At 47.5% G+C, this 19,003-nt stretch overlaps 1 protein-coding gene across 2 annotated transcripts in view; it reads left to right on the top strand.

Annotated features, from left to right (window-relative positions):
* The window catches only part of LOC115151509 (E3 ubiquitin-protein ligase RNF13), a 68,615-nt gene that overhangs the window by 8,549 nt on the left and 41,063 nt on the right, over positions 1–19,003 (top strand). For both annotated transcript variants that reach the window (XM_029695497.1, XM_029695498.1), the window contains exon 4: positions 15,630–15,755. In XM_029695497.1, the coding sequence (XP_029551357.1) occupies positions 15,630–15,755 (126 nt within the window). The remainder of the gene's footprint in view (positions 1–15,629; positions 15,756–19,003) is intronic.

Genomic DNA, 19,003 nt, shown 5'->3' with positions numbered 1-19,003 from the left:
ACAGTTAGCGAAACTGAAAGAGCAAACCACCTCATTTATAACCACGGTAAGGTGACTGGGAATATGGTCGAATACAAAGTGCAGTTATGATCTCTGTAAGGCAATCAAACAGGCAAAACGTCAGTACAGAGACAAAGTGGAGTCGCAGTTCAACGGCTCAGACGCGAGACGTGTGTGGCAGTGTCTTCAAACAATCACAGATTATAAAGGGAACACCAGCCACGTCACGGACACCGACGTCTTGCTCCCAGACAAGCTAAACACCTTCTTCGCCCGCTGTGAGGATAACACAGTGCCACCGATATGGGCCGCTCCCGAGAACTGTGAGCTCACGTTCACCGTGGCCGACGTGAGTAAGACATTTAAGCGTGTTAACCCTCAAAAGGCTGCCGGCCTAGATGGCATCTCTAGCCGCAACCTCAGAGCATGCGGAGATCAGCTGGCTGGAGTGTTTACGGACATATTCAATCTCTCCCTATCCCAGTTTGCTGTCCCCACATGCTTCAAGATGTCCACCATTGTTCCTGTACCCAAGAAAGCAAAGGTAACTGAACTCGGATGATGCAATTGCCATTGCACTGCACACTGCCCTATCCCATCTGGACAAGAGGAATACCGATGTAAGAATGCTGTTCATTGACTAAAGTTCAGCCTTCAACACTATAGTACCCTGTCGGTGTGGTGAGTCATTGTCCTGTTGAAAGACAAATGATAGTCCCACAAAGCGCAAACCAGATGGGATGGCGTATTGCCGCAGAATGCTCTGGTAGCCATGCTGGTTAAGTGTGCCTTGAATTCTAAATGAATCACAGACAGTGTCACCAGCAAAGCACCATCACACCACCTCCTCCATGCTTCATGGTCGGAAGCACACATGCAGAGATCATCCGTTCACCTACTCTGCGTCTCACAAAGACATGGGGGTTGGAACCAAAAATCTAAAATTTGGACTCATCAGACCAAAGGATACATTTCCACCGATCTAATGTCCATTGCTCATGTTTCTTGGCCCAAGCAAGTCTCTTCTTATTATTGGTGTCCTTTAATTGTGGTTTCTTTGCAGCAATTCATCCATGAAGTCCTGATTTCTGTTACTTAAACTTTGTGAAGCATTTATTTGGGCTGCAATTTCTGAGGCTGGGTGAGTTCTTGACATTTACGCCATTGACTGACTTTCATGTCTTAAAGTAGTGATGGACTGTAATTTCCCTTTGCTTATTTTAGCTGTTCTTGTCATAATATGGACTTGGTCTTTTACCAAATAGGGCTGTCTTCTGTATACCAACGCTACATTGTCACAACACAATTGATTGGCTCAAACGCATTAAGAAGGAAAGAAATTCCACAAATGAACTTTTAACAAGGCACACCTGTTAATTGAAATGCATTCCAGGTGACTACCTCATGAAGCTGGTTAAGAGAATGCCAAGAGTGTGCAAAGCTGTCATCAAGGCAAATAATTATCTCAAATATAAATTTACTTTGATTTGTTTACCACTTTTTTTTGGTTACTACATGATTCCATATGTGTTATTTCATAGTTTGTCTTCACTATTATTCTACAATGTAGAAAATTGTCAAAATAAAGAATAACCCTGGAATGAGTAGGTGTGTCCTAACGTTTGACTGCTACTGTATTTTTATACTGCGGACTCCCACAATGCTAGACCTTACTTCTATATTTCTTAAATCCATTCTTTTGCTTTTAGATTTGTGTGTATTGTGAGATATTACTTCACTGCTGGAGCTAGGAACACAAGCACTTCGCTACACCCGCAATAACATCTGCTAAACGTGTGTATGCAACCAATAAAATTTGATTTGATTTAGGAAATCCAGGGCGGAGGCTTGTCCTTGTAGGAAGGGTCCAGTGGTGAGTTGTGTTGAGGTGGTGCAGAGTTCTTCTGACCTGTAGTCTCTCTGCACCCTTGTTCCCAACTAAATTGCAGGTAGGAATGGGGTTGTTACCCCATTAGATAGGGCCTGTGATTGGCTGACCAGGTCAGCGGACTGTGTTCCCTGGCGAACTGGTCCTTAACACAGAGGTGTGAAGTGGCCTCTGCCACTGGACAAGGGGGTCAGTCTGAGGTGGGGATGGTACCCTCTGCCACAGCAGAAAAGTCAGAGTTTGTCTCTATGTCCTAGCCAGAGAGAGGGGTTCAGTGAAGGTTTAATAATAGAAAGTATAGGGTCCATAATGGATGTAGTACATGTTCCCTCAGTCAAATCATTTTTTGCGAGCATGGCTGTGTGTCTGTCCCCTTGGCCGCCCATTGAAGGCCGGTGGTTGTAGGGCACTGAGGAATGTCCCACATCCCCATGTAGTCACCCCTTTGGTGGAATGGTTGGAGTGGGCAGTGAGGGACAAGGTCACCCTTTGGTGGAATGGATTGAGGGACAAGGCGATCGTGATGTCCATGAGGCAGGGTCGTCCAGCAGGAGTGGGGACAGTCCGTGTCCATGCTGCTGTAGGTCTCCAGCTGGGTCAGGTGCTGAGGCGTCAGTAGGTGAAGGAGTGGATGATAGACCCAGGCTGGTGCTGAACTGGTTCCCAGGAACGGCAGTGGACATCGAAATCAGAACTGCGATCTGGTGTGATGCTGGCAGGTCCAGGAGAGACGGTGAAGTCTTAGGTGCTAGATTGGACGCCGACTGGGACTCTGACTGTAGAGTCCGCTTGGGCGTGAGATCCAGGCCAAGCAGGTCTGCGAGGACAGAGGGTAGTGTAGGGACTAGCACCAGTGTTGAGTCCAGTGATGTCTGGTCCAGGAGAGACACCAGCTGGTGTGTCTGCTCGAGTGTCTATTGAGGGGCTGGCTCGGGCACTGGTGGTTGTGGATCTGGTCCTGCAGGTTGCGGAGTGGAGCTGGGCTAGGTGCTGGAACAATCTGGGCCTCTGTAGCTGTCGCGGGTAGGCTTGGGCACTGGCAGTTGCTGATCTGGCTGCACCACTGGCGTCGGTTTGGCTGACTGGAGCAGGTTGGATAGGACTGGGTGTGGCTCTGGCGACGGTGGAGGCCGGGTTGGTTCCGGCGGCAACCTGGGCATGTGAATGGATGCCCGTTGTGCAATCGATTTGGGTGGCAAGATCCAACTCTGGCAGCTGCTGGACGGACATGCGTGCTGGGGGCTGCAAGGTTGGCTGGAGCTCGGGGCTTCGTTCCTGGTTGGACATACTGAAGTCCTGGTTGCTGTCTGATGGGCCAAAGCACTGGCTGGTGCACCGGGTTAACCTGTGGCCACTCCACGAGTCGGTGGCGGCTGGACCTGCGGCCGTGGCACCCAGGCCTTTTGAGGCTGCTGCACCTCCTGGTCACAGAATACGGCTGGTCGATCCTGTGGTACTCAGGGACGTAAGGTGCAGGCCAGGTGTTGGGGAGGGGTGCTACCAGTAACCAGTCGGCGATTGCGGATCTGGTGAGTGCTAGACAAGAAAAGCATTTAGGACCTGCACTGTGGGTTCTCTCTGCCAACGGAGTGCCGTGCGTTGGTGCTGGTGTATCGTGTAACTCTTCACAGCTACCTGGGCTAGGACGGTGGGTGGGGGTTGGGCTAGGACGGTGGGTGGGTTAGGATGGTGGGTGGGGGTTGGGTTAGGATGGTGGGTGGGGGTTGGGCTAGGACGGTGGGTGGGTTAGGACGGTGGGTGGGGGTTGGGCTAGGACGGGGTGGGTTAGGACGGTGGGTGGGGGGTGGGTTAGGACGGTGGGTGGGGGTTGGGCTAGGACGGGGTGGGTTAGGACGGTGGGTGGGGGGTGGGTTAGGACGGAGGGTGGGGGTTGGGCTAGGACGGGGTGCGTTAGGACGGAGGGTGGGGGTTGGGCTAGGACGGGGTGGGTTAGGACGGTGGGTGGGGGTTGCGCTAGGACGGTGAGTGAAGGGGTGGGCTAGGACAGGGGGTGGGCTGGGAGTGGGCTGGGACGGGGTGGGCTGGCGAAGAGCAGGGGTCACGTCTGTGTGCACAGCCTGCCAGGCTTACTTACGTAAGGCGTCGGGTTATGAAAGCTGAGGGATTTCAAGGCCTACTCTCTTGTTCTCTTTTTCATCGTTTTTTTTCTGTTTTGCTCTCTCTCCAAGCAAACCATCTCCTTTTTTCTCTCTTTTTCTTATTTACTGTCTCTCACTCCAGCTCTGTACTTCTCCTCCCTAGTGATGGAGAATACCTCATGATAAGCTGAAGACCGTACTATTTACCAAGAATTTTCATCTATATTTTTTGTAGCTGTCTATTTACCACCACAAACCAATGCTGGCACTAAGACTGCACTCAACGAGCAGTATAGGGCCATAAGCAAAAAAATTAAATGTATATCCAGAGGCGTCACTCCTGTTGGCCGGTGATTTTAACGCAGGGAAACTGAAATCCGTCTTACCTCATTTTAACCAGCATGTCACTTGTGCAACTAGAGGCAAAAAAAAAATTAAATAATCAACTCAATCACCTACACTCCACACACAGAAACGCATACAAAGCTCTCCCTCGCCCTCCATTTGGCAAATATGACCATAACTCTATACTCCTGATTTCTGCTTACAAGCAAGAACTTAAACAGGAAGTACCAGTGATGCGCTCAATACGGAAGTGGTCTGATGAAGCAGATGCTAAGTTACAGGACAGTTTTGCTAGCACAGACTGGAATATGTTCTGTGACTCATCCGATAACATTAAGGAGTTTACCACATCAGTCACCGGCTTTATTAATAAGTGCATTGACGACATTTTCCCCACAGTGACCATACGTTTATATCCTAACCGGAAGCCATTTATTACAGGCAACATCTGCACTGAGCTAAAGGCTAGAGCTGCTGCTTTCAAGGAGTGGGACACTAATCCGGACGGTTGTAAGAAATCCCACTACGACCTCCGATGTGCCATCAAACAGTCAAAACATCAATACAGGACTAAGATCGAATCATACTCTGCTGGCTCTGATGCTCATCGGATGTGGCAGGGGTTGCAAACTATCATGGATTACAACGGGAAACCCAGCCGCAAGCCTACCAGATGAGCTAAATTCCTTCTATGCTCGCTTTGAGGCAAGCAACACTGAACCATGCATGAGCGCACCAGCTGTGTGATCTCGCTCTCTGTAGCAGATGTTAGAAAGACCTTTTTAAACAGGTTAACATTCACAAGGCCATGTGGCCAGACAGATTACCAGGACTCTTACTCAGGTAACCAGGATCAGCTGGCAAGTTCAACCTCTCCCTGACCGTCTGTAATACCTACATGTATCAAGCACCATATTCCCTGTGCCCAAGAACGCCAAGGTAACCTGTCTAAATGACTATTGCCCTGTAGCACTCACATCTGTAGCCATGAAGTGCTTTGAAAGGCTGGTCATGGCTCACATCAACACCATCATCCCAGACCCCCTGGACCCACTCCAATTAGCATACCGCCCCAACAGATCTACAGATGATGCAATCTCTGTTGCACTCCACACTGCCCTTTCCCACCTGGACAAAAGGAACACCTACGTGAGAATGCGGTTCATTGACGATAGTTCAGCATTCAACACCATAGTCCCCTCCAAGCTCATCACTAAGCTCAAAACCCGGGGACTGAACACCTCCCTCTGGAACTGGATCCTGCACTTCCTGATGGGCCGCAACTACAACATCTGCCACGCTTACCCTCAACACAGGGTCCCCCTCGGGTTCGTGCTTAGTCCCCTCCTGTACTCCCTATTCAATCATGACTGCGTGGCCACTCTAACACCATCATTAAGTTTGCTGACAATACAACGATGGGGGGGGGGTATGCAGACCCGTGAGCAACTGCAGCACCTCATGATTTCAGATTTTTTTTGTGGGCCCCACCCCCGTCAAAGTTGCCCATCTCTGGCCTAGAGGGAAGGGGTCAGTGACACTGCCAGGACAACTTCTCAACATCATCAGACAAAGGAACTGATCATGGACTACAGGAAACGGCGGGGCGAGTACGCCCCTATCCACATCGACAGGGCTGTAGTGGAGCGGGTCGAAACTTCAAGTTCCTCGGTGTCCACATCACTAAGGACCTATCATGGTCCACACGCCAGCACAGTCGTGAAGACGGCACGACTGTCAAGCACAAATAAAACGTCACAAATCACCCAGAAAAACAGTTACATTTGTCCACAAATAAGTCACCAATTAATACTTTCAATTGCTTTCAATGGCACCAGAACATCATACATTTTGTTCCAGCAATACGGTGCATTAAAACTAAAAGCAGATTTACCTAGCTCGGTGGAGAGCCTTGAAACCTTGAGTTAATCAATCCTGTGAACGGGTTAGACAAGCTCAGTTGTTGATTTAAAAGAAAATGAGATTTTCCTCTGCGTTGTTTGGGAAGGGCCCATAAGTATTTCACTGTTAGTCTACACCTGTTGTTTACGAAGCATGTGACAAATAAAATTTGTTCTGAAAAATTGCTCCAGTTATATGTGCCAGAACTCCAGTATTGTTCATCCTATAGCTTGTTCTCTGTCTTCTTTTAAATAGTGAGCACTTTTATTTCCGTGACTGATTTTAAAACTCTCTTATCCCTCTGTAGCAGACAGAAGTATTGTGATATCGTATTGTGAGGTCCCTGGTAATTCCCAGCTCTACTTCTACCCCCCCCCCCCCCCCCCCCCGACTGGAGCTAAGCCCGGCCACTTCACACACTCGTTTGAACTCTCTGCCAGCGTCTGTGTGGATGCACTGCGGTGCTTTGAGCAAGGCAGGCGTGGCAGCCCAAACCCTAGGGCTCATCGTCTGTCTCACTTTGACATCTTGTTCCATTAGTGTTCCATCTTGTAAAAACAATATGGTCTCCTACATGTTAGTTCGGCTGCCATTTGGCTTCAGCAGGTCGCCCTGCGACGGTTGCAGTTCTACCAGTGGCATGCTGTCAGTGTTTGGACAGTAACTTGTCCTGCTGTGTTAACAAAGTGTTTGGTAAATGTGGCGTGTCGACCATGTTTCGGTCTACTGTCCAGTGATTATCTGTGCAGTCGGGTGCACTGACCCAGAACCCATTTCTTCTGTTTGGTGCTTAAAGGGGAAATCTGTAGTTTATACATTCATTTGGACTTTTTTAAAGTAATGATATGTACCCAGTGATTATTGAAGAATATAACTTAGAAATGCCTCATGAGCTCAGTTCAACTGTTGTCTCCCATCAGAACCTGAAGTATAGCTTGTTTTACTCCAATGTTTGTTTACATTTACTTTGTTTACAAACACTTCGTATAGCTTCAAAACATGGTTAAAACGATCATTTTGATATAATGGCTGGCCAGTCCTTACATCCCTAGCTTGGTTATGAATTTGAGTGGTTACATTTCTCCAGCACCACCCCTCAGCGTTTTTACTAAAACAGGGGTGGTGAGCTAGCTTTGTTAGTGTTTCAACTGCTGATTGTAGCTTTATGGAACACCACTACTATTCCCTTATGGCTTCCACCTCTCCAGTCCCTGTGAAGGCTAGTGAACCATGGAAGAACTGAGAGAAGAATGTTTAGGAATGAACTGCAGCAGCTTCCATGTCCCAAGGGATTGCAGTCCTGATGGAACAAACTTTCCATCCTACAATGGCGCCTGCAGCTTGTCCCAGAATCACAAGACACTTACCAGCTTGCTTGTCTCTCATGATTTCCCAGTGGGCCTCATTCTGGGGCTTTCTTTCAGTGGAACCACACCCCTCCCATGCCCCGAAATGGCACAGTGTATGACTAGCCGTGTGTCCCAAATGGGACAACTGGGATCATTAAAGGAAAGTGTGCGAAGTGAACGTGCGCCAGCCATTCCCTCAAGGGTGAAATAGTACTAAAGGCGATGATAGTACTGACAGGAAATGTAGCCGAAGCCTGATGTTCTCTTCTAGAACACAGTGTGTCACGAACAGAGGTGTTCCCGCTAAATCTCCTGTCTGTTCAAGAGGATGTAACAGAACTTTCTAGTTGAAATGTATCATGTTGAATAATGACTTGTCTGTCAGCTTCATTCTATCTACAACGGTAGGAATTCCCCCTGAATACACCCCTTCCTCTTTTAATTTGGTCAACGGGTAGGCAACGGTTTTCATGTTGTTTTCATGTTGTGTTCCTCATGCGAAGCACCGGACTTTCACTTCCACTCTTCTTACAAACTATAGACTGAACATCGATACCAGCGTGACCTGAGTTGCAAAAACGGGTGTTAGATTAGGCCCTGTTTACGTTGAAATATGTTATTCCTCCCTACTTTGGGGTAGTCTAATCGCTAATCTAACATGACTAGAATGCTGTAGGTTATGTGCTGGAAATGCTGATTTACCCCTATCAAGTCATGTCAGATCTGTGATTAGTTAAGGAAGGATAATAAAAATTTGTCTGAGTCTCTTCCCAGTTTATTTGTGGTAAATATATGCAGAGAGATTCCTAGGGTTTTGTTCAATTAGTGATAAAGCAGCAGATAATTGCCCTGGGGGAACTTAACAGAACAGTGACTGGCTTTTAGCAGGGACAGGAAGCACTGTGTCATATCCTGTCATATGTCTGGCTCGGGATGCAGGAGGGGGAGTGGCCTGGGAAGCTGAAGGGCAGCTGGATTTGGCCTGTGGTTTTGGAGATGGGATGCGGCTATGTACACATCTTTTAAAAGGGGAAAAATCATGCTGACCCATTTCCAGTCCACACAGCTACAGGGCCTTCAGAAAGTATTCACATCCCTTAACTTTTTCCACATTTAGTTGTGTTACAAAGTGGGATTAAAATTAATTTTTATTTAATTTTTTTTGGTCCACAATCTACACAAAATACTATGTCAAAGTGGAAGGAAAATGTATGAAAAATGAAACACTGACGTACTTTTGTGTGTGTGTGTGTGTGTGTGGACACAGCTTCAAATTAGTGGATTCGGCTATTTCGGCCACACCCGTTGCTGACAGGTGTATAAAATCTAGCACACAGCCACGCAATCTCCATAGACAAACGCTGGCAGTAGAATGGGCTTACTGAAGAGCTCAGTGACTTTCAATGTGACACAGTCATAGAATGCCACCTTTTCAACTAGTCAGTTCGTCACATTTCTGCCCTGCTAGAGCATTTTAATCCCTGGTTGTTGTGTTTTTTTTAAACTGCTGCTTGCGTTTGCAAAGGGAAATGTTTTGTTAGCCTTAACCTACTTAGAGATTGAAACCCATGCAGTCAGATCCTGAAGCCTGACTTTCATCTGAGCGTGTCCCAGTCCTCTATCTATACCACTGTGTTACAGTGGCCTGGCCTGGCACTCCTAGGATGTGCCACAAATGGCACGGACCCTGGTCAAAAGTAGGGCACTACATAGGGAATAGGGTGCCATAGGCCCTGGTCAAAAGTAGGGCACTACATAGGGAATAGGGTGCCATTGGGGACGCAGACCCAATTCAGAAAATACCACTTTATTGTTCTGTATCAAGTATTACAACCCAGTTTTGGGCTGTAAAAATGTTCCACTTGATTCCTTATTTCATGCGACAGATCAACATTAAAATGGAGAAGTTGATATGTTTCTGGGTGCCGATATTACTTGATTTCCTAGATAAAATGTTTGGCTCTGCTTGTTTAGTTCCCATTTTTTGTGCTGTCTACAATTAAACTTACATGTTAGATCCTTGTCATGTCATCTGCTTAGTGTGCATGTGCTTAGTGTGCATGTGCTTAGTGTGCATGTGCTTAGTGTGCATGTGCTTAGTGTGCATGTGCTTAGTGTGCATGTGCTTAGTGTGCATGTGCTTAGTGTGCATGTGCTTAGTGTGCATGTGCTTAGTGTGCATGTGCTTTGTGTGCATGTGCTTTGTGTGCATGTCCTTTGTGTGCATGTGCTCAGTAGTTTCACTGTAACATGAGATTGAGGGGTTTAGCCATTATTCAATACAGTTGAATCCGTTGAGCTGCTGCTCCTCTGTGTGCAGTGTATCTATGAAACCTTCTCTACTAATCTGATTTTTAGATTCATTCAATTTAATCTGCTTAAAACTGCACAAACTGGAGGCTATTTAATAATTCCTCTGTTTTTCCTCTGTTATTACCGAAGCAAATCCATAAACGGGGTCTACGTGAGTGACATTTACGGACTGGGATTAGGTGTAGACCTGGGTTTAGTGACATTTACGGACTGAGATTAGGTGTAGACCTGGGTTTAGTGACATTTACGGACTGGGATTAGGTGTAGACCTGGGTTTAGTGACATTTGCAGACTGGGATTAGGTGTAGACCTGGGTTTAGTGACATTTACGGACTGGGATTAGGTATAGACCTGGGTTTAGTGACATTTACGGACTGGGATTAGGTGTAGACCTGGGTTTAGTGACATTTACGGACTGGGATTAGGTGTAGACCTGGGTTTAGTGTCATTTGCGGACTGGGATTAGGTGTAGACCTGGGTTTAGTGTCATTTGCGGACTGGGATTAGGTGTAGACCTGGGTTTAGTGACATTTACGGACTGGGATTAGGTGTAGACCTGGGTTTAGTGACATTTACGGACTGGGATTAGGTGTAGACCTGGGTTTAGTGACATTTACGGACTGGGATTAGGTGTAGACCTGGGTTCAAATACGGTCTTAATCTGTGCTTGATTTGAGTTTGTTCCATGAAACCACATAATCAAATAGTCTCAACATTGTAATATTCATAATCTGTCAGGCCAAAGAAAACACTCAAGTATTTTTCAAATAGTATTTGAATCAAAGTCTGATTTAGGTTTCAGGACCACTAGGTAATCCCGCAGTGCAGGAGGAGAGAGATGACTGTATTGTCTGTGAATGCCCTACAGATAGAAATGTGTAGTGATTTTCCCCATCCAATTGGGTCTGGGTAAGCATGATCCAGTCCCGCTGTCCTCCAGAGTGGAAAGTCTCTCAGCACTGTCAATGCTGAAACGTCAGAGGAAACCCACCTCCAGAACCAAAATGCTTCCTCTTTTATATGGTAAGGAAATGATTTACCAACATTGGCCCCGGATTCAAAACCTGAAACGAACAATCGGCTGTTAAACTTTAAAAATAACGTTTTAAAAAATTGCCGGTGTTTTATTGTATTTTTCCCCTCAAGTATACTGTGTTCTGTACAGGAGTGTTTCAGCATTTCCTTGTGGGTCCATTGCCAATAGGGGGAGCTATTGTAGCTTGTTCTGAGCCAGGTGTGAATGTGAGGCAGTGGCACAGTGATGTCATAGCAGGCTTTGCAGAAGGTATCCAGTGAGATTTTCAGTCTGTGTTCCTTTTGGAAACAGGATTCAATATAAAGTAGACCATGTATCAGCTTCCATTGCCAGTTCTTCACTACCTCTGTGTATCAAATCAAGAATGGAACAAGCTTTTGGAGCGACTGACAACATATAAGGAAACACTTGAGTAAATGAAGGATACAAACCATATTGAAAGGCAGTTGCTTCCACACTAGTATAGTTCCTGAGTTAATTAAGCAATTAACAATCCCATCATACTTACATGTATAAAAATGCCCAGTTGCCCATTTATTTTGGCTAGAAGAAGAGATCTTTGATGTTGAAAGAGGAGTCTCAGAGAACCGAAGGACGTTTAAAGAGTGTCTCATTCACCAGATCTCAACCCAATGGAACACTAATGTGATGTTCTGGAGCTGGACCTGAGACATATGCTACGGAGCTGGACCTGAGACATATGCTACGGAGCTGGACCTGAGACATATGCTACGGAGCTGGACCTGAGACATATGCTACGGAGCTGGACCTGAGACATATGCTACGGAGCTGGACCTGAGACATATGCTACGGAGCTGGACCTGAGACATATGCTACGGAGCTGGACCTGAGACATATGCTACGGAGCTGGACCTGAGACATATGCTACGGAGCTGGACCTGAGACATATGCTACGGAGCTGGACCTGAGACATATGCTACGGAGCTGGACCTGAGACATATGCTACGGAGCTGGACCTGAGACATATGCTACGGAGCTGGACCTGAGACATATGCTACGGAGCTGGACCTGAGACATATGCTACGGAGCTGGACCTGAGACATATGCTACGGAGCTGGACCTGAGACATATGCTACGGTGCATTGAAGCTGTTCCACTCAGCTGGTGGTGGCCCGACACCCTATTAAGACACTATGTTGGCGTTATCTTTATTTTGACAGTTACCTGTACATATGAGTTGCTGTCCATCCTCTGGGGAAGTTGATGGTATGTTTTTATACCTTTTACTCTTTCATTGATCATCCTTTTTTATTTGGAGAGATTGACCTCAATGTGGCAGCTTGCAAGAGCTGTGTCGTTGCCATTCAGAAAACACACACACACAGTCTTAGCAGTGTAAGGCGTGTACACACACAGAGAAAAGTACTGGCAATGCAGGAAGTCTGGGTCTGTTTTTGAAGTTCTAGGCACTGGCATGTCTCCTGAGACTGAACTCAAGCTCCTCCACTAAACCTTTCACCGCTGACTGTAGCTGGTGCTGAGTCAAGGCCCCACCCCCACCCAATCCCACAGCAATTTACAGCTCAGCTGCGTCCCAGATCGCACCCTATTGCCGACATGGTGTACTACTTCTGACCGGGCCTTTATAGGCCTATGTGTATATGGGGAATAGGGTGGGTGCCATTTTATCTCCCGAGTGGCGCAGTGGTCTAAGACCCTGCATCTCAGTACTACAGACCCTGGTTCCATTCCAGGCTGTATCACAGCGGTCTAAGACACTGCATCTCAGTACTACAGACCCTGGTTCCATTCCAGGCTGTATCACAACCGGCCGCGATTGGGAGTCCCATAGGGCGGAGCACAATTGGCCCAGCGTCGTCCGGGTTTGGCCGGGGTAGGCCGTCATTGTAAATAAGAATTTGTTCTTAACTGACTTGCCTAGTTAAATAAAGGTTAAATAAACAACAATTTGGGACACAACCCTCTCTCTCAGCCTGTCACCCCGGGCAACCATCTGCACTCACACCTGATAGGATGTGCAGTTACACTGTATTTAAGATGCGCAATGCAGAAATCACTCTGCCATTTCCTGGTTGCTAAAATTCTAATGGTTCATCTAATTTCAGTTTGTGACAAAACAAGCAGGTCTAGTGTAGAGAGTCATTGTACCATCTAAACCGCTGAGAAATATAATTTACATCGCCAAATAATACTCAGCTCTTTTTTTTAAGCTGGTGTACAAAAACCGAAAGTAAAAGACTCAACTAAACTTAAGAACGGGAAGCATAGAAATAGCGCACATAGAACAGGTCTGTCTTTTCAATGAGAATTACAGATCTATAACAAATTTCTATGTGAATTTGGGCTGGTCGTCCATAAAGTTACATATTGCAGCTTTTAATAGTGCAAGGAAATGTGACAGATATTACCAAATCAATAAATCTGGTTAAATGTGAAGCCAGTTGGCGTGAGGTTACTGTGAAGCCAGTTGGCGTGAGGTTACTGTGAAGCCAGTTGGCGTGAGGTTACTGTGAAGCCGGTTGGCGTGAGGTTACTGTGAAGCCGGTTGGCGCGTGGTTACTGTGAAGCCAGTTGGCGTGTGGTTACTGTGAAGCCGGCTGGCGCGAGGTTACTGTGAAGCCGGCTGGCGTGAGGTTACTGTGAAGCCAGCTGGCGCGAGGTTACTGTGAAGCCGGCTGGCGCGAGGTTACTGTGAAGCCGGCTGGCGCGAGGTTACTGTGAAGCCAGCTGGCGCGAGGTTACTGTGAAGCCAGCTGGCGCGAGGTTACTGTGAAGCCAGCTGGCGTGTGGTTACTGTGAAGCCGGCTGGCGCGAGGTTACTGTGAAGCCGGCTGGCGCGAGGTTACTGTGAAGCCGGCTGGCGCGAGGTTACTGTGAAGCCGGCTGGCGCGAGGTTACTGTGAAGCCAGTGGGACAGAACACTGGAGAGCAGCAGTTTGTTCAGGAGGGCACAACATTACAGAATATTCAGATAGAAATAGAATGTGCAGAACAGATACGATTATCTGTCTTGTAGAAGAGAATTGTGTCATTTGGCTCTATTCATTACATTTCTGTCTGCAATGTAATGAACGTTTCACTCACTGAAGAAACCCCAGGACACCTCTCCCTGAATGGAAACACTTGAACAGTACCTCAGTGTAATTGGACAGCATCAGGCCCTGAAATTAGGCCTGCCTCTCTGGCTGTGTTCTGACAGGCTGAGTCATGCCGAGGCGGGTCCGAGACTCCAGAGCTGCAGGACCTGCTGGGTTTCATTAGCACAATGCTCTGTGGATCACACCCTGTGGAGTCTGACTCACTGGGGGTATAGATGTTACCATTTTGGCCAATTTTGGCACCGATATTCCCTTGAAAATAGCATTATAACTCAAGGACTGCCAATTTGGCTACCCATCTCAAATCAAGTTTACCAGCCAAACTCATTTTCACTCTTTTTCTCTCACTCCCCCTCTCTCGTTCTCTCTACCCCCTCTCTCTCTCTCCCTCCTCGTTCTCTTTCTTTCTCTCTCCCTCCCTCCCCCCTCTCTGGTGCTCTCTCTCCCTCCCTCCCCCCTCTCTGGTGCTCTCTCTCCCTCCCCCCCCTCTCTGGTGCTCTCTCTCCCTCCCTCCCCCCTCTCTGGTGCTCTCTCTCCCTCCCTCCCCCCTCTCTGGTGCTCTCTCTCTCTCTCCCTCCCCCTCTCTGGTGCTCTCTCTCTCTCTCCCTCCCCCTCTCTGGTGCTCTCTCTCTCTCCCTCCCCCTCTCTGGTGCTCTCTCTCTCTCTCTTCCTCCCCCTCTCTGGTGCTCTCTCTCTCTCTCTCTTCCTCCCCCTCTCTGGTGCTCTCTCTCTCCCTCCCCCCTCTCTGGTGCTCTCTCTCCCTCCCTCCCCCCTCTCTGGTGCTCTCTCTCCCTCCCTCCCCCCTCTCTGGTGCTCTCTCTCCCTCCCTCCCCCCTCTCTGGTGCTCTCTCTCTCCCTCCCTCCCCCCTCTCTGGTGCTCTCTCTCTCCCTCCCTCCCCCCTCTCTGGTGCTCTCTCTCTCCCTCCCTCCCCCCTCTCTGGTGCTCTCTCTCTCCCTCCCTCCCCCCTCTCTGGTGCTCTCTCTCTCCCTCCCTCCCCCCTCTCTGGTGCTCTCTCTCTCTTCCTCCCCCCTCTCTGGTGTTCTCTCTCTCTTCCTCCCCCCTCTCTGGTGCTCTCTCTCTCCCTTCTTCCCCCTCTCTGGTGCTCTCTCTCTCCCTCCCTCCCCCTCTCTGGTGCTCTCTCTCTCCCTCCCTCCCCCCTCTCTCGTGCTCTCTCCCTCCGCACCTCCCTCTCTCTTTCAAAAAGTGAAATATTGCAGCTTTAATTAAAACAAAATTCAGGACCCATATTGACTGTTACTTTAGCCATTTACGTTTATTTTTATTTTATTCAATTGTTATTTGTCATTTGTGTTATCTTAGTTCAGTACGTGGCTCACCATTTCTCTCTAGTCTAATTGATCTAATTTTAGATGTTTGATCTTCCAGTGAATATTTATTTAGAATCCAGGGAATATTTATTTCCAGCGAATGTTTCTGTTGAGGAGAGCAAAGATTAAAAATGGGCACCACCGCAATTTTCTGTTTATGGTATTGGAACGTAAAGTTACTTAGTCGACAGAATCCATCACACACACACGCTGTTTGGTCGTGTTGATCATGTTCCTAATACAGCTAATAACTGATGCTCTAACTCTACTGTGATGTCACACCAACAGGGCTTTCTGATTGGTGCACGGCCCGCAAATGCCTGCGAGCCCATCGACCCACCCCCTATCCGGGACAACCTCACTGACGCCTTCATCGTGCTCATCAAGCGCTTCGACTGTAACTTTGACATCAAGGTAAGGTGCATCGCACTCACAAAAACCTCCCCACATGATGTATTATTGGTTTTCCCTAAGTGTTCCCTAGCCACTTATACAACATCAGATATTTTAGCATCCCCCTAATGGTTAAGGTTACGATTGGGGTTAGGATAATCTGATCCAAGATATGTGTTTTAATTCTACCTCAAGGCCCCCTTATGGTCTACGATGAAGTTACCACTTAGCACTGATCCAGACTCAGTTTCCTCTCTTACCTCCTGATGGGATTGGGAAAGCTGATCCTAAGGCACAACTTCTGCCTCGAGGCCCTCTTACATGCAGCACAGTACACAGGAAATGGCTGTTGCCCAGTCAGGACTTCCTGTTCTGGCACTGAACCCATCCCTCCCTCCCTCCCTCCCTCCCTCCCTCCCTCCCATCCCCTGCTTCTCTCGTGTTCCATTAACTTGGTGCCCTCAACGACCCTCTGCAGAAATACAAAGCTGTAAACAAAGGAATTGTCATCATTTTAACATGGTATTTTTATCTATTTATTTTTTATTTCACTTTTATTTAACCAGGTTTGCCAGTTGAGAATAAGTTCTCATTTATAACTGCGACCCGGCCAAGATAAAGCAAAGCAGTGCGACAAAAACAACAACATAGTTACACATAAACAAATGTACAGTCAATAACACAAAATAAAAATATGTACAGTGCGTGCAAATGTAGAAGAGTAGGGAGGTAGGCAATAAATGGGTCATAGTGGCGAAATAATTACAATTTAGCATTAATACTGGAGTGATAGATGTGCAGATGATGATGTGCAAGTAGAGATACTAGGGTGCAAAAGAGCAAGAGGGTAAGTAATAATATGGGGATGAGGTAGTTGGGTGTGCCATTTGCAGATTGACTGTGTACAGGTACAGTGATCAGTAAGCTGCTCAGACAGCTGATGCTTAACGTTAGAGTGGGAGATATAAGCCTCCAGCTTCAGAGATTTTTGCAATTCGTTCCAGTCATTGGCAGCAGAGAACTGGAAGGAAAGGCCGCCGAAGGAAGTGTTGGCTTTGGGGATGACCTGTGCAATATACCTGCTGGAGCGCGTGCTACGGGTGGGTGTTGCTATGGTGACCAGTGAGCTGAGATAAAGTGGGGCTTTATCTAGCAAATACTTATAGATGACCTGGAGCCAGTGGGTTTGGCGACAGATATGTAGTGAGGGCCAGCCAACGAGAGAATACAGGTTGCAGTGGTGGGTGGTATATGGGGCTTTGGTGACAAAACGGATGGTACTGTGATAGACTACATCCAGTTTTCTGAGTAGAGTGTTGAAGGCTATTTTGTAAATGACATCGCCGAAGTCAAGGATCGGTAGGATAGTGTTGCGAAATAGGAAGCCGATTCTAGATTTAATTTTGGATTGGAGATGCTTAATGTGAGTCTGGAAGGAGAGTTTACAGTCTAACCAGACACCTAGGTAGTTGTCCACATATTCTAAGTCAGAACCGTCCAGAGTAGTGATGCTCGTCGGGCGGGAGTGAGCGGGCAGCAATCGGTTGAAGAGCATGCACTTAGTTTTACTAGCATTTAAAAGCAGTTGGAGGCCACGGAAGGAGTGTTGTATGGCGTTGAAGCTCGTTTGAAGATTTATTAGCACAGTGTCCAAAGAAGGGCCAGAGGTATACAGAATGGTGTCGTCTGCACCAGAGACTGCCAGAGGTGGATCAGAGATTCACCAGCAGCAAGAGCAACATCAATGATATATACAGAGAAAAGAGTCGGCCCGAGAATTGAACCCTGTGGCACCCCCATAGAGACTGCCAGAGGTCCGGACAACAGGCCCTCCGATTTGACACACTGAACTCTATCTGAGAAGTAGTTGGTGAACCAGGCGAGGCAGTCATTTGAAAAGCCAAGACTATTGAGTCTGCCGATAAGAATGCGGTGATTGACAGAGTCAGCCTTGGCCAAGTTGATGAAGACAGCTGCACAGTTACTGTCTTTTTTATCGATGGCGTTTATGATATCGTTTAGGACCTTGAGCGTGGCTGAGGTGCAACCATGACCAGCTCGGAAACCAGATTACACACTGGAGAAGGTACGGTGGGATTCGAAATGGTCAGTGATCTGTATGTTACCTTGGCTCTCGAAGATTTTAGAAAGGTAGGGCAGGGTTGTTATAGGTCTATAACAGTTTGGGTCTAGAGTGTCTCCACCTTCGAAGAGGGGGATGACCACAGCAGCTTTCCAATCTTTGGGGATCTCAGACGATACGAAAGAGAGAATAGGCTAGTAATAGGGGTTGCAACAATTTTGGTGGAAAGTTTTAGAAAGAGAGGGTCCAGATTGTCTATCTCAGCTGATTTGTAGGGATCCAGATTTTGCAGCTCTTTCAGAACATCAGCTGTCTGGATTTGGGTGAAGGAGAAGCGGGAGGGAGGGCTTGGGCAAGTTGCTGCAGGGGGTGCTGGGATGTTGGCCAGGATAGGGGTAGCCAGGTGGAAAGCATGGCCAGCCGTAGAAAAATGCTTATTGAAACTATCGATTATTGTAGATTTATCGGTGGTGACAGGGTTTCCTAGCCTCAGTGCAGTGGGCAGCTGGGAGGAGGTGCTCTTATTCTCCATGGACTTTAGTGTCCCAAAACTTTTTGGAATTAGTGCTACAGGATGCAAATTTCTGTTTGAAAAAGCTAGCCTTAGCTTTCCTAGCTGACTTTGTATATTGGTTCCTGACTTCCCTGAAAAGTTGCATATAGCGGGGGCTATTCGATGCTAATGCAGAACGCCACAGGATGTTTTTGTGCTGGTCAAGGGCAGTCAAGTCTGTGGTGAACCAAGGGCTATATCTGTTTTAGGGGGGGTTTGACAGTGATGAGGGTTGGTCGTTTGACCGCAGACACATTACGCACGCAGGCAATGAGGCAGTGATCGCTGAGATCCTGGTTGAAGACAGCAGAGGTGTATTTAGAGGGCAAGTTGGTCAGGATGATATCTAAGAGAGTGCCCATGGTTAGGGATTTAGGGTTGTACCTGGTAGGTTCCTTGATAATTTGTGTGAGATTGAGGGCATCTAGCTTAGATTGTAGGACGGAAATGGTTTTAAGCATGTCCCAGTTTAGGTCACCTAACAGCATGAGCTCTGAAGATGGATGGGGGCGATCAAGTCACATATGGTGTCCAGGGCAGAGCTGGGGGCTGAAGGGGGTCTATAACAAGTGGCAACGGTGAGAGACTTGTTTCTGAAAAGGTGGATTTTTAAAAGTAGAAGCTCGAATTGTT

Source organism: Salmo trutta, chromosome 17, assembly GCF_901001165.1.
Source record: "Salmo trutta chromosome 17, fSalTru1.1, whole genome shotgun sequence".
Classification (NCBI taxonomy): domain Eukaryota; kingdom Metazoa; phylum Chordata; class Actinopteri; order Salmoniformes; family Salmonidae; genus Salmo; species Salmo trutta.
Note: the sequence above shows the minus strand (reverse complement) of the source record. Positions and strands in the feature narration are given on the sequence as shown.